Source organism: Rhinopithecus roxellana, chromosome 1 (assembly GCF_007565055.1).
Source record: "Rhinopithecus roxellana isolate Shanxi Qingling chromosome 1, ASM756505v1, whole genome shotgun sequence".
Classification (NCBI taxonomy): Eukaryota; Metazoa; Chordata; class Mammalia; order Primates; family Cercopithecidae; genus Rhinopithecus; species Rhinopithecus roxellana.
Window position 1 is genome coordinate 40,800,359 of NC_044549.1, and position 12,060 is coordinate 40,812,418.

The 12,060-nt window shown below is 51.6% G+C and overlaps 1 protein-coding gene across 3 annotated transcripts in view; it reads left to right on the forward strand.

Moving 5' to 3' along the window:
• The window catches only part of NR1I2 (nuclear receptor subfamily 1 group I member 2), a 36,272-nt gene that overhangs the window by 21,481 nt on the left and 2,731 nt on the right, over window positions 1-12,060 (forward strand). Inside the window, exons 2-8 of one of the 3 annotated variants that reach the window (XM_010357472.2) lie at window positions 3,376-3,594; window positions 6,205-6,338; window positions 7,677-7,864; window positions 8,835-9,109; window positions 11,120-11,262; window positions 11,464-11,580; window positions 11,871-11,976. In XM_010357472.2, the coding sequence (XP_010355774.1) occupies window positions 3,563-3,594; window positions 6,205-6,338; window positions 7,677-7,864; window positions 8,835-9,109; window positions 11,120-11,262; window positions 11,464-11,580; window positions 11,871-11,976 (995 nt within the window). In that variant the 5' untranslated portion in view covers window positions 3,376-3,562. Of the gene's footprint in view, window positions 1-3,375; window positions 3,595-6,204; window positions 6,339-7,676; window positions 7,865-8,834; window positions 9,110-11,119; window positions 11,263-11,463; window positions 11,581-11,870; window positions 11,977-12,060 lie in introns of those variants that run through there. The other 2 variants (XM_010357473.2, XM_010357474.2) reach the window with 2 other exon arrangements.

Consider the following 12,060-nt stretch of genomic DNA (forward strand, 5'->3'; position numbering starts at 1 on the left):
TCCAGAACCATGAGAGATAAATTTCTGTTGTTTATAAGCCACTCAGCTTCTGATATTTTGTTATGGCAACCTGAATACACTAAGACAATGAATGACCTTTCACAAAGGACCTGAAACACTGAGTTTGAATAATCATTAGTTTCCATTTTGGTATCTGTTCCATGTCTTATTCTCTAATACAAAATCTGCCTCAAAATACTAATCCTGAACCTAAGATTGCTGCAGCTATGTGCTGAAACCATCTTTCTCAGTGTGCTTTTTTTTTTTTTTTTGAGACGTAGTCTCGCTGTGTTGCCCAGGCTGGAGTGCAGTGGCACAATCTTGTCTCACTGCAACATCTGCCTCCCAGGTTCAAGTGATTCTCATCCCTCAGCCTCCCAAGTAACTGGGATTACAGGCATGCGCCACCAAACCCAGCGAATTTTTGTATTTTTGATAGAGATGGGCTTCTCCATGTTGGCCAGGCTGGTCCTGAATTCCTGACCTCAAGTGATCTGCCCACTTCAGCCTTCCAAAGTGCTGGGATTACAGGCATGGGCCACTACATCCAGACCCACAGGCATGGGCCACTACATCCAGACCCACAGTGTCTTTTAATATATTTACATTTAACTACAACATTTTTTTTTTTGAGACAAAGTTTTGTTCTTATCATCCAGGCTGGAGTGCAATGGCACGATCTTGACTCACTGCAACCTCCACCTCCTGGGTTCAAGCCATTCTCCTGCCTCAGCCTCCTGAGTAGCTGGGATTATAGGCACCTGCCACCACATCCAGCTAATATTTTGTATTTTTAGTAGAGATGGGGTTCCACCATATTGGCCAGGCTGGTCTCAAACTCCTAACCTCAGATGATCCGCCTGCCTCAGCTTCCCAAAGTGCTGGGATTACAGGCATGAGCCACCGCACCCGGCCCCATATTTGGTATTTCTACCACACATCTGTGTTTTCTATTTGTCTCACCCTTTCAGTTTCTTAACTCTCTAATTGCCTTCTTTTATACTTTTTTCCTTCCATTTTTTCCTTTTTATTAGCTTCCAAGTTATGCATTCTATTTTTGGACTTTTAATGATAACCCTAGACATTTCAACAAGCACACTTCACTAATCAAAATCTAAGATTTACCATCTTTTTTTCCCTTCAACAATACAGAACCTTAGTTATTGTGTCCATCCATATTTTAGTTGTATTTTGCTTTTCCTAACTCCCAAGATATTGTTGTTATTGGTTTAAGGAGTCGTTGTTTATTCTGATTTTTATAGTAAATCTTTATTCATTTTTCAAATCTGCTTGGTCAATTTTATGGTCTTTTGTTCTTTATTTATGTCGTCAACCTCTTGTACTGCTTATTTAAACATTTCTGTGTTTGATAATTCAGGGCATCTTCTCATGTCTAATTTTAGAAGGTTTTTTTTTTTTTTTTTTTTTTTTGCTGATTCTTGCTCATCATGCTGTGCCAGTCTTTTCATTCATGACTTCTGAGTATTTGGTCATATTTCTTTGAAATTATAGGTGATTATTTGTGCCTAGTTAGAAAGTGGAAAGTGAGTTCCTCCAAAAAGGAGGATTTCTGGCCAGACGTGGTGGCTCACACCTGTAATCTCAGCACTTTGGGAGGCTGAGTTGGGTGGATCACTTGAGGTCAGGAGTTTGAGAACAGCCTGACCAACATGGTGAAACTCCATCTCTACTGAAAATACAAAAATTAGCCAGACATGGTAGTGGGCGCCTGTAGTCCCAGCTACTCAGGAGGCTGAGGCAGGAGAATCACTTGTACCCTGGAGGCAGAGGTTGCAGTGAGCTTAGATGGAGCCACTGTACTCCAGCCTGGGTGACAGAGCACAACTCGGTCTCAAAAAAAAAAAAAAAAAGAAGGAGGATTTCTGTCTGCTTTTGTGGGTATCTGGGAGAATTACCAACCCAAATGCACTTTAAATCTTAAATCAACTTTTTGGCTTGAGGTTTTTGTGAACGCCTAAAGTATACATTTAGTCTGGAAACCTACATAAAGTCATGATCATGATTTGAAAAATCAGGGAGATTTTCCCCTATGCCTGTTCAGTTCAGGTTTCCAGTCAATGTATTTTATTCGCAGTGCAATGGAGGGCCAGGGTCAGAGACAGATTAATTCCTTATTTACTCTTACAGGTGAAACTGTCAGATGTCACCTGTCATGATGTTAGAAACAGAAATTTATGTGTTAGAATTTTACTAAAGTTTCGATTTTGGCTTTAGAAAAAGGATCATCATTTGTGGTGGTGGCTGCCCTTGTCAGTCAGTGCCTAGAGAGACTTTTGAGGATGGTAGTAAAAGTATAGTCCCCCATTTCTACTGAACACTCTCCATGTCTGTTCCAAGTAGAATTCAAGTTATGCTCTCAAGGTGGAAGTTGCCTGGGGAGGGCATCTTTGAGTACAGCTCATTTTATTTTTCTTTTTTTCTTTCTTTTAGAGATGAGGTCTCACTTTGTCACCCAGGCTAGAGTGCACTAGAATGATTCTAGCTGGCTGCAGCCTCAAACCCTCAGGCTCAAGAAATCCTCCCACCTCAGCTTCCCAAGTAGCTGAGACTATAGACTCACGACATCGATCTTGGCTGTTTTTTATATTTTTTGTAAAGACAAGATCTCACTTTGTTGCCCAGGCTGGTCTCAAACGCCTGGGCTCAAGCAATCTTCTTGCCTCAGCCTCCCGAAGCCCTGGAATTACAGGCATCAGCCACCATGCTTAGCCACAGCTCTATTAATAGGCACAAGTTCTTCAATATCCACTTAGACCCCAACTCTGCTGGGACCACAGGCCATCTTTCTTCCCATGTTGTGATCTTGCCCACCACGCCTCCACTTTTTCCCCATCTGCCTGGCTACTTAGTTGAAAATTCTCTTTCTGCCCAGCCTTTCTAGCTCCTTGTGGGAGCTTAGGCCACACCCCACCTGAGGGACTATCCTCCCTCAATGTCCCAATCCCAGAAATCATCTTGAACAAGTAATCTGTCCACGAGTTGCTCCCCGTTGAGACCTCTGGCCAGGTCGTGGCCTCCTAACCTCAGTCCACCCAGCTGTGGCCTCCATGATCCGACCCAGACAGCCTGCTCTCTTTTCTTCTCATTTCTGCCTCCCTCCTGCCCTTGTCTTTCCCATGCTCTTGTTCACAGGTTCTACTCCAGGGCTCTATTTTTGTGTACAAAACGTCATGATTACGGCTCTCTTTATAACAATTCCAACCCCATTCCCTGCTTTTTTTCCCCATGAGAGGTCAGTTCCTGAGTCCACAGGCCCAAATGTGAGTGATGCATGGAAGGGACAGAGTGTTTCCTCTGAGGCCTCTGCACATGCCTGTCCAGTCTTTTCATTCTCTGTGGTTTCCTCATTTCTAGTCCACGAGGCCCAGAAGCAAACCTGGAGGTGAGACCCAAAGAAGGCTGGAACCATGCTGACTTTGTACACTGTGAGGACACAGAGTCTGTTCCTGGAAAGCCCCCTGTCAACGCAGATGAGGAAGTTGGGGGTCCCCAAATCTGCCGTGTATGTGGGGACAAGGCCACTGGTTATCACTTCAATGTCATGACATGTGAAGGATGCAAGGGCTTTTTCAGGTAGAGTTACCCATCAGTCTTCACCCACCTGCCACCACTGACACGCTGGGTCACACCTAACTGGGGTCTGCCACTAACCCACTGGGTAACGTCTCAGGGCCTCAGCTTGACCTGTCCCCCAGGTTCAGTGTGGGCTGGTGGCCCACCCAAAGGCCTTGTAATTAGTCTCAAGGGAGCCATTTATATCCCAGAGGAATCATTCATCTTCAGTCTCCCTGTTCTACCCGGGAAGGGTCTCCTTCCATTAAGATATACCTTGGTTTCTCCATGTGCTCTTGAATAAAATGGAAAATGACTCAGTGAAAGGTAAGGAATTTGAAACTCCCAAATCCAAGGGTTCACATTCGCCTTCTGGGGTGGTTGTTTCCTAAAGAATGGCATAAAATAAATGCTCAGACCATGGGAAGAGAAGCAGACCGAAGGGAGGGGAGGGGTGGAGAGGAGAGAAAGCCATGTGTGAGGAAGCCCTCCAGGTGCACCCTCCGGAGGGCACAGGGTATGCAAGGAGCAGCTCCCATCTCAGGAGCCACATGTGGGACCCTCATGCATTTCCAAGACAGCCTGCCTGATGGCCCTTTGCAGAGTTCTTCCTGGTGGCTGGGCATTCAAATGGAAAAGGGCAGGTTCCAGGGAGAAATGAACATTCGTGTTGCATGAGTTGTAACAGGGGTGAGACATATCAGCAGTGTCAGGCTGGGTTCAGCTACAAGTCACAGAACCCTTGTCGCAAATTGGTTTGGCAATAAGGAAAACGCATTACTTCTCCTAACAGGAAGTCTGAAGGCCTCCAGGTTGGTGAGTTCAGCAGCTCAGTTCTTTCCATTTTTCTCTTCAGCCATCCCACGCGAGAGCTCTCATTGCAGTCTGGCTCCCCTTATAGGGGCACAGTGCCGGGGCCCCAGGCAGGAATCATTATGTTCAGCAGAGGCACAAAAAGGCCCATCTTTGAGAGTAAGGAAATCTTTCCCAGAAGTCCCCTCACATTGGCTAGAGCCAGGCCCAGCCTATGCCTGAGCTAGTAACTAGCAAAGAGCAGCAGATATGTCCCTGAGCTGGCCACACGCCACGTGACTGCGTGGAAGAGGGTGGATGTCTGCACCAGCTCCAGGTGCTGCTGGCACAGAAGAGGCTGCCCAAGGAGTGTCTGTGCATCCTGCCTCAGCATGTGGGAATCTTCTGCTCTCCCTTCCTCATTTGGGTACTATTCCTGGGACTCTCAGAAAGAGGCAATGTGTAGTGGGCAAAAGCTAAATCCAGTATCAGGCAGACCTGGATTCAAATTTCAGCTTGTCATGTACCCGGAGGACAGCTGGGGATCCATCTTCTCCAAGCCTCAGTCTCCCTCATCTGTGCCAGGCAGATGAGATTATGAATTTCACAGAGTTTGAGAACTAAATTTACAAAACTGCAAAGTACCTAGCCTAATATCTGATACACAGCATACCTTTAATCAGTGTGAGCCCCGGTTTCATCTTTGACCCATTCTCGGTGGACTTTGATGTAGCATCAGGGCTTTCTTACCCAGGCCAGTTGGGAAGGCAAAAGGCAGTGATGGCGTCTGTGAAGAACATGCCCCTGGGCTGGTCACTGGTCCCGGGCCCGAGGCCTCCATCCTCAAACCTGCCCCTGCCAGGTCACTGCGGGCTTGGCTCAGCTTCCCAGGCCTGCCCTCAGGGAACTCTGCAGCCCTCCCTGGCTGTTCCATGCTCCTGGGCCAGCCTTCCCTCAGTTTCCACTCTGGACCAGAATCAGAGGCCAGAGCCAAGGGAGAAATTGTTTCTTTCCATCCAGCTGTGGAAATGGGGAAAGCAAAGGTAGGGCTGCACTGACCGTGTCTTTTGTGGGACAAGCAGGACTTTCCGGCTGGGAGGAGGTGATCTTGTACCCCAGTCTCCAAAAGGCATCTGCCCCATTGCCTCTCTGCGCACCGCAGAGAGGGGTGTGCGGGGCCCGTGGGTCCCGCCTGCACGCTCTGCTGTTCCAGGCGTTCGACCTCCTTGCCCCCTAGGTCAACGAGGGAAATCCACTCTGCCATGGGGAAGCCGCTGCCCCTTAGGGTAGAAAAGCTTCCCCACAGTTCACCCCTTCCTCCCTGGCTGCCCAGTCTGGAAGGGGAGCTGGGGAAGGCGACAGGGGGCTTCTCTGGTTTCTTACCCTCCTGGGGTCATTTTTCCTCGGCTTCCTCCTTTAAGGAGGAGAAATCGAGGAAGAGGCCCATCTCCCTGGGAACTTTCTGGTAACAAGGGTGTGAAAGAGGAGGGGACAGGTGTTTCAGGAAGAAGGGAAGGCGCTGAAGATGGGCCTGGAGCGGAAGTGTCCCAGAAAGTGGTTCTGAGGCTGCAGGCCCGGCGAAAAGCACGTGTCCCATTTCCTGCGGGAATGGCCAGAAAAGGTTTCCTCCCCCGCTCTGCCCCCTCTAGCCGAGTCCTGGACCTCTAGGGACGCCCACCTACACCCTTCCCATAAAATCTGACCCAGCTGGGACGCAAAGGCTAGTGTGCCCCTCCCCGAGTTGGTAGGGGCTGGGGAGAGAGGTGGTGTGGCCCGGAGCCCCAGGCGGAGGGCCCGGGCACCCGTGCATCCTTCCTTCTGCTCCCTGTTCTCTCACAGGAGGGCCATGAAACGCAACGCCCGACTGAGGTGCCCCTTCCGGAAGGGCGCCTGCGAGATCACCCGGAAGACCCGGCGACAGTGCCAGGCCTGCCGCCTGCGCAAGTGCCTGGAGAGCGGCATGAAGAAGGAGAGTGAGCAGTGGGCGAGCGGGCGGGCCGGGGCCGGGGTGCACGGCTCTGTGTAGAGACGTGCCGTGGGTGTGTGCATGCGAGTGTGGAGATGCGCGCCGAGTGTGCGCGTGAACACATGTGCACATGTGAGCTGGTGTCGGTGTGCAACAGGCAGTCACCTGGGGGAGCGCTTGCAGCCGGCCCGCTGGGTGATGGAGGGAGTCTGTAATCTCCGTCCTGGGATGTGTGCTGGGCAACCCTGCCAGGGCGTGCCCTCTGTCTCCCTTCAGTTGCTCCTACATGATTCTTTTTGTCCCCTTCATAATTGTTGTAATGGTTTGAAACCACATTTGGGGGTAGGGGTGTGAATCTGGGGGAGGGAAGCAGGAGCCACATGGGTGATAGGACCCCCCGCTTTATAGCTACTAGCGCCCACCATCCGCACCAGACCTGGATCTTTACAGGGGAACTGTTCGCAGACAGGTGACAGGAGGTGTTCTCATTCTACCTATTTAACTTTGATATATTTGTACTCCTAGGTCACTCTGAGATTAAGGCTCATGCAAAAAAGGCTAGATGCTTCTAGCGCATTTTTGTCTCCATGGAACACAAGGGGACCCAAAGCTGCTTCTTTCAAGTTCTCTAGGCTGCTGGCAGCCGTTCTTGATCTCTCCCGACCAAGGACCTCATAGCTTTGCTCTACACACATGAGTGGGCTCCAGAAATCCACAGAAGACCCTAAGGCTCCGGGCTATATATGAAGTGTCTGGAGCTGCTATTTCTTGCTAAGCTGTAGCCCAGCTCTCTGGGGTCTTGGAGACCCAGACACCTCTGAAGAGTCTTGGTATATAATTCATCCGAAAATGCTAACAGTAGATGCCATTTACTGAACATCTCTTATGTACCAGGAACTATATTAGGCACCCTACATGCAAGGTCTCATTTAATAGCAGTGCGAGGTAAACACGGTTTCTCTGGATTACAAAGAAGAAACCTGAAGGCAGAAAAGGTTAAGGAGGTTGCTTGGGGTCACAGGTAGTAAGTGGCAAAGTTTTCATGCAAGCCTAGCGCCTTTGGATTCTGAAGCCCTTGCTCTTGCCAGGGCCCCACAGTGTCCTCACAAACTCCACTGCAGAGGGCGACACCCCAGCCGCACCTCACCTCTGTCCTCACCCAGGTGTTACTCCAGAGGAGCCCACAGGCCTCTTGAGTCCAGACAGGGGAGAATTGCTTGTCACCATTACTTTCCCTTTTACCCAATGCCTTCTGCTGCCTTAAGAGGGTTATGCAGCGGCTCCCCGGGGGGCTGGAGGCTGACCAGGGGCACGTGTGCCTGAGCCAGCCTCGCTGTCCCTGCAGTGATCATGTCTGACGCAGCTGTGGAGGAGAGGCGGGCCTTGATCAAGAGGAAGAAAAGAGAACGGATCCGGACTCAGCCACCGGGAGTGCAGGGGCTGACGGAGGAGCAGTGGATGATGATCAAGGAGCTGATGGACGCTCAGATGAAAACCTTTGACACTACCTTCTCCCATTTCAAGAATTTCCGGGTAGGAGGAACTGCACAGTGACCCGAGGTGTCACTGCCATCTTCATTCTCACATAGAAACTGAGGTTCCCCAAGGATGAGAAACTTGTACGAGGTCACAGCTAATCAGTGGTGGAGGGTAGATTTGCAGAGCTGGCCCTGCATCTGTGCCAGCTCCTCAAAGCTTTAGTCTCATTCCCAAAGACTCTCCAAGTGTGGTCCCTGGGTCAGCAGCATCAGCATGCAGATTTTCAGGTCGTCCCAGACCTCCTGAATCAGAAGCTCCAGGGAGGGGCAGGATCCCCAGGTGATTCTGTTGCAGGTTCAGGTTTGAAAATCACTGCTGTCTCCTTTAAAGCAGGTAGGAACTGGGTCTGAGCAATAAATGGAGGGAAAGCTAGGCAGTTCCCCAGTGTTACTGGCATTCAGGACTTTATGAGGACAGGGTCAGGACCTGTTGGGGGGTGTGACTTTCGTGAACTGGTGTTTCTTGATCCCAGGCACGTTAACCATGTCTGTGCTCCAAGTGCCCTCCTTCCCCTTTGCACTGATAGATATCTCAAGTGGCCCTTCCCAGCCCAAAGAACTGGATGAGCCCAGTGACCTCGGATCTGCTCTTCCCATCCATAGCGCCCTAAACCTTCTGAGTTTCCTGAGCCCAACATCTGGAATGCTTGGGACAACACACCATGGTTGGAGTCCCCCTTGCCCTCCATTTTAACCAAGCAGGGACGTGTGTGACCATTAATTCATAGATCCCCAAAGCACCTTCATCTGATAGAGAACACCAGAGAGAAGAAACAAATGCTGTGTGTGTGTGTGGGGGGGGGGGTGGGGGGACACATGCATGCATGTGGGTGTGAATGCCTGCATTTGTGCATCCTCTCGGGCTGCAACTATGGCTGTGCACGTTTGGCTGGGGCCTGAGTTGGGACCTGTCTATGGAAACACATGCTGTCTCTCCTCTCTCTGCCTCCTGGCATGTGTTCTAGCTGCCAGGGGTGCTTAGCAGTGGCTGTGAGATGCCAGAGTCTCTGCAGGCTCCATCGAGGGAAGAAGCTGCCAAGTGGAGCCAGATCAGGAAAGATCTGTGGTCTGTGAAGGTCTCTGTGCAGCTGCGGGGGGAGGATGGCAGTGTCTGGAACTACAAACCCCCAGCCGACAATGGCGGGAAAGAGATCTTCTCCCTGCTGCCCCACATGGCTGACATGTCAACCTACATGTTCAAAGGCATCATCAACTTTGCCAAAGTCATCTCCTACTTCAGGTAGGACATGGAGACTGGGTGGTTGGGTGTGGAAAGGAACTGGAAGTAGCCAGGAGGTTCAAAGGGCCTGGGGTAGATCCTGAATTTGGGGGATATTGGTGGCAGAAGACCCTCCTTTTCCTGTGCCCTGCCCCCCAGGGCAGCCAGTGCTGTGGGGGAGTAGAGGCCTTGCTGTATGGCTGTGGGCCTGCCAGTGTCTCTGCCTATCCACCTGCTCAATGGAAGCTAACAGTGCTTCCCCTGCAGGGCTGTTCTGTGAAATAAGAACACATCTGAAGAGCCCCCAGCACAGAGTGGGCATTCGGATATCTTTCTTACTCTCACTTAAAGGGGCAGGAATCACATGTTGACAGTTCCAGACCAAAGAATGAGAGAAATAGACAAGATAAGACTGCGAAGGCCATGGGGAGGCTGGGTGGTCCTCAGAGCCCAAGGGTCAGGTCTCCCCAGAGCTAGATGTGGAGGCAACAACCACTGGGGCAACTGGGGTTAGTGGGAGATGTGGGAACTTCCTGGGGTGGCAGGAACCACAGCCCCAGAATATGTCTGCAATCTTAGGGTTAGGGATGGTGCCAGGTGTATCTGTTCTTGGGTAGGCCACCTCGCCTTGCCAGGCCTGGTCAAGCGGGGCTGAAACACGCCTGCCAGAAGCTCCTGGTTTCTTCAGCAGGTTGAGGGTAGGTTATAGTCTGGGAGCCCAGAGGTTCTTCTCTGGCCCTGTAGGGGTCATGCATGACATTTAACCGGGTGATGCTGACAGCAAATTTGGAATGGGGGTCAGATGGTGGCAAATTAGCTTAAAGGGGCAGGGAGAGAAGCCTACTTATAAATGTGGACATTGGAAGATCTTTGGTGAAATCCAGTGACTGACAATTTAACACCAGGGCTCCCCACTTGCTATTTCTCATGGCCACCAATGTTGAGCACAGTGACCCGAGGTGTCACTGCTGTCTTCATTCTCAGATAGAAACTGAGGTTTCCCGAGGATAAGAAACTTGTACAAGGTCACAGCTAATCAGTGGTGGAGGGTAGATTTGGAAGTACCAAAGCCAGCTCGATGCCAGGTCCTAAGCCAGGCAATGGGGAGGCACAGAAGAACAAGATCAATTCCGTGGCATTTGTAGCTCAGTGTTACGGATCTAAAAGAAGGATGGGTGCCAGTAGCACAGGGCCTGAATTCCCAAAGAGGCCAAGGCCAGAGGTAGTGTTTCCTCAAAACCTAGAGTAAGCAGCCTCCCTCTCAGGCTGTGACGCTTCTTTCTTGTAAGGAATGCCTCCTTACTGGGGAGGTGGGGGTCCCTCCCAGGTTGGGAGGGAGTGGTCCCTGCAGGACCAGAAGGGTATCTGTGTAACCATAATCTCAGAGGCTTGTTAAGCCACCTCCATGGTGAGGCCTGTGTTCCGGCGATAGGACTGGGGCTGCAGGCATCCGGGCTGCAGGGAAACAGTAGAAATACGTGTGTGCACATTAAACCCAACACTGACCGCAGGAAGCAAACATCCCCACTGCTGGAGCTCAGGCCAAAAGGGCGGCACTTGCACTCTGGAAAGGGGAGACTGCATTCTGGAAAGACTTCTGAGAGGGGCAAAGACATAGCTTGGCTTGAGGGGCTAGCAGGATATACTAAAGGGGCAGTCATTCCAAGGGGGAAACTGAGGCAGAAAGGAGGAGGCCAGGGACTAGAAGCCAAAGCACTAGTTGTAGGTCAGGAGTTGTATAGGAGTTGAAGGAGATGGGGCCAGGCTCTAAGGGACCTGGATGCCAAGCTCAGTGGGTGGAGTTCCCAGAGATAGCAGGGGAGGAGAGGATGCTGGGGGGCAGAGTTGTCTGCTGGGTTGTGAGGGGAGAGATGAGAGGCAGTCAGACAGCAGCTGCAGTCATCCTCAGGGAAAGGAGCCATTCTCCCTCTTCCTGTTGCCCCCAACTTCTGGATTATGGGATGGCTGCTGGTGCCGGCCTGTGGGCCGCCTCCCAGGGAGCTGTCCTCCCCTCCCCATCCTTGCTGCCAGGGACCTGCCCATCGAGGACCAGATCTCCCTGCTGAAGGGGGCCACTTTTGAGCTGTGCCAGCTGAGATTCAACACAGTGTTCAACGCGGAGACTGGAACTTGGGAGTGTGGCCGGCTGTCCTACTGCTTGGAAGACACTGCAGGTGCCTGGGAGAGCCTGCCTGCCCTGGCAGAGGGAGGGAAACACTGCAGTTGTGGGAGGAAGGGAGCTACGCCAGGATATGCAGGTTCTGGGATGGCCGAGCAGGAAGACGGAGTGGTGGAAAACAAGATATTGGTGAGGGATGACAGGATCTTGGTCAGCTTGCTGAGAAGCTGCCCCTCCATCCTGTTACCATCCACAGGTGGTTTCCAGCAACTTCTGCTGGAGCCCATGCTGAAATTCCACTACATGCTGAAGAAGCTGCAGCTACATGAGGAGGAGTATGTGCTGATGCAGGCCATCTCCCTCTTCTCCCCAGGTGAGGGTCTCCCCTAGGCTGCCTGACATCCCCCCAGCCTTATCTGCCCTCCCCAGGGAAGGTCCCAATCCATAGCCTTGCTCCTCATTCACTGTGCAGCCAGGATGGGGGCTATCGCTGGTTTCTCCTGGGGTCAGTGGGTGATGCCCAGCCCTGGTCTTCCCTCAATTCCCTGCCTGGGTGACTCCAGCTCTGGAATGTGGTTGGTGAGCAATGCCCTGACTCTGGGCTGGACTGAGCTTGTCTTTGCCTCATGATCTTGCACCACACCTCCCTCCCCTCCCCTCCAGACCGCCCAGGTGTGGTGCAGCACCGCGTGGTGGACCAGCTGCAGGAGCAATTCGCTATTACTCTGAAGTCCTACATTGAATGCAATCGGCCCCAGCCTGCTCATAGGTGCGCACAGCAGGGGGTGAGGACCCGTGAGGGTGGTGTGAGGGAGCCAAGGTTCAGGGAAATTGCCCAAGGCTTCACAGCCAG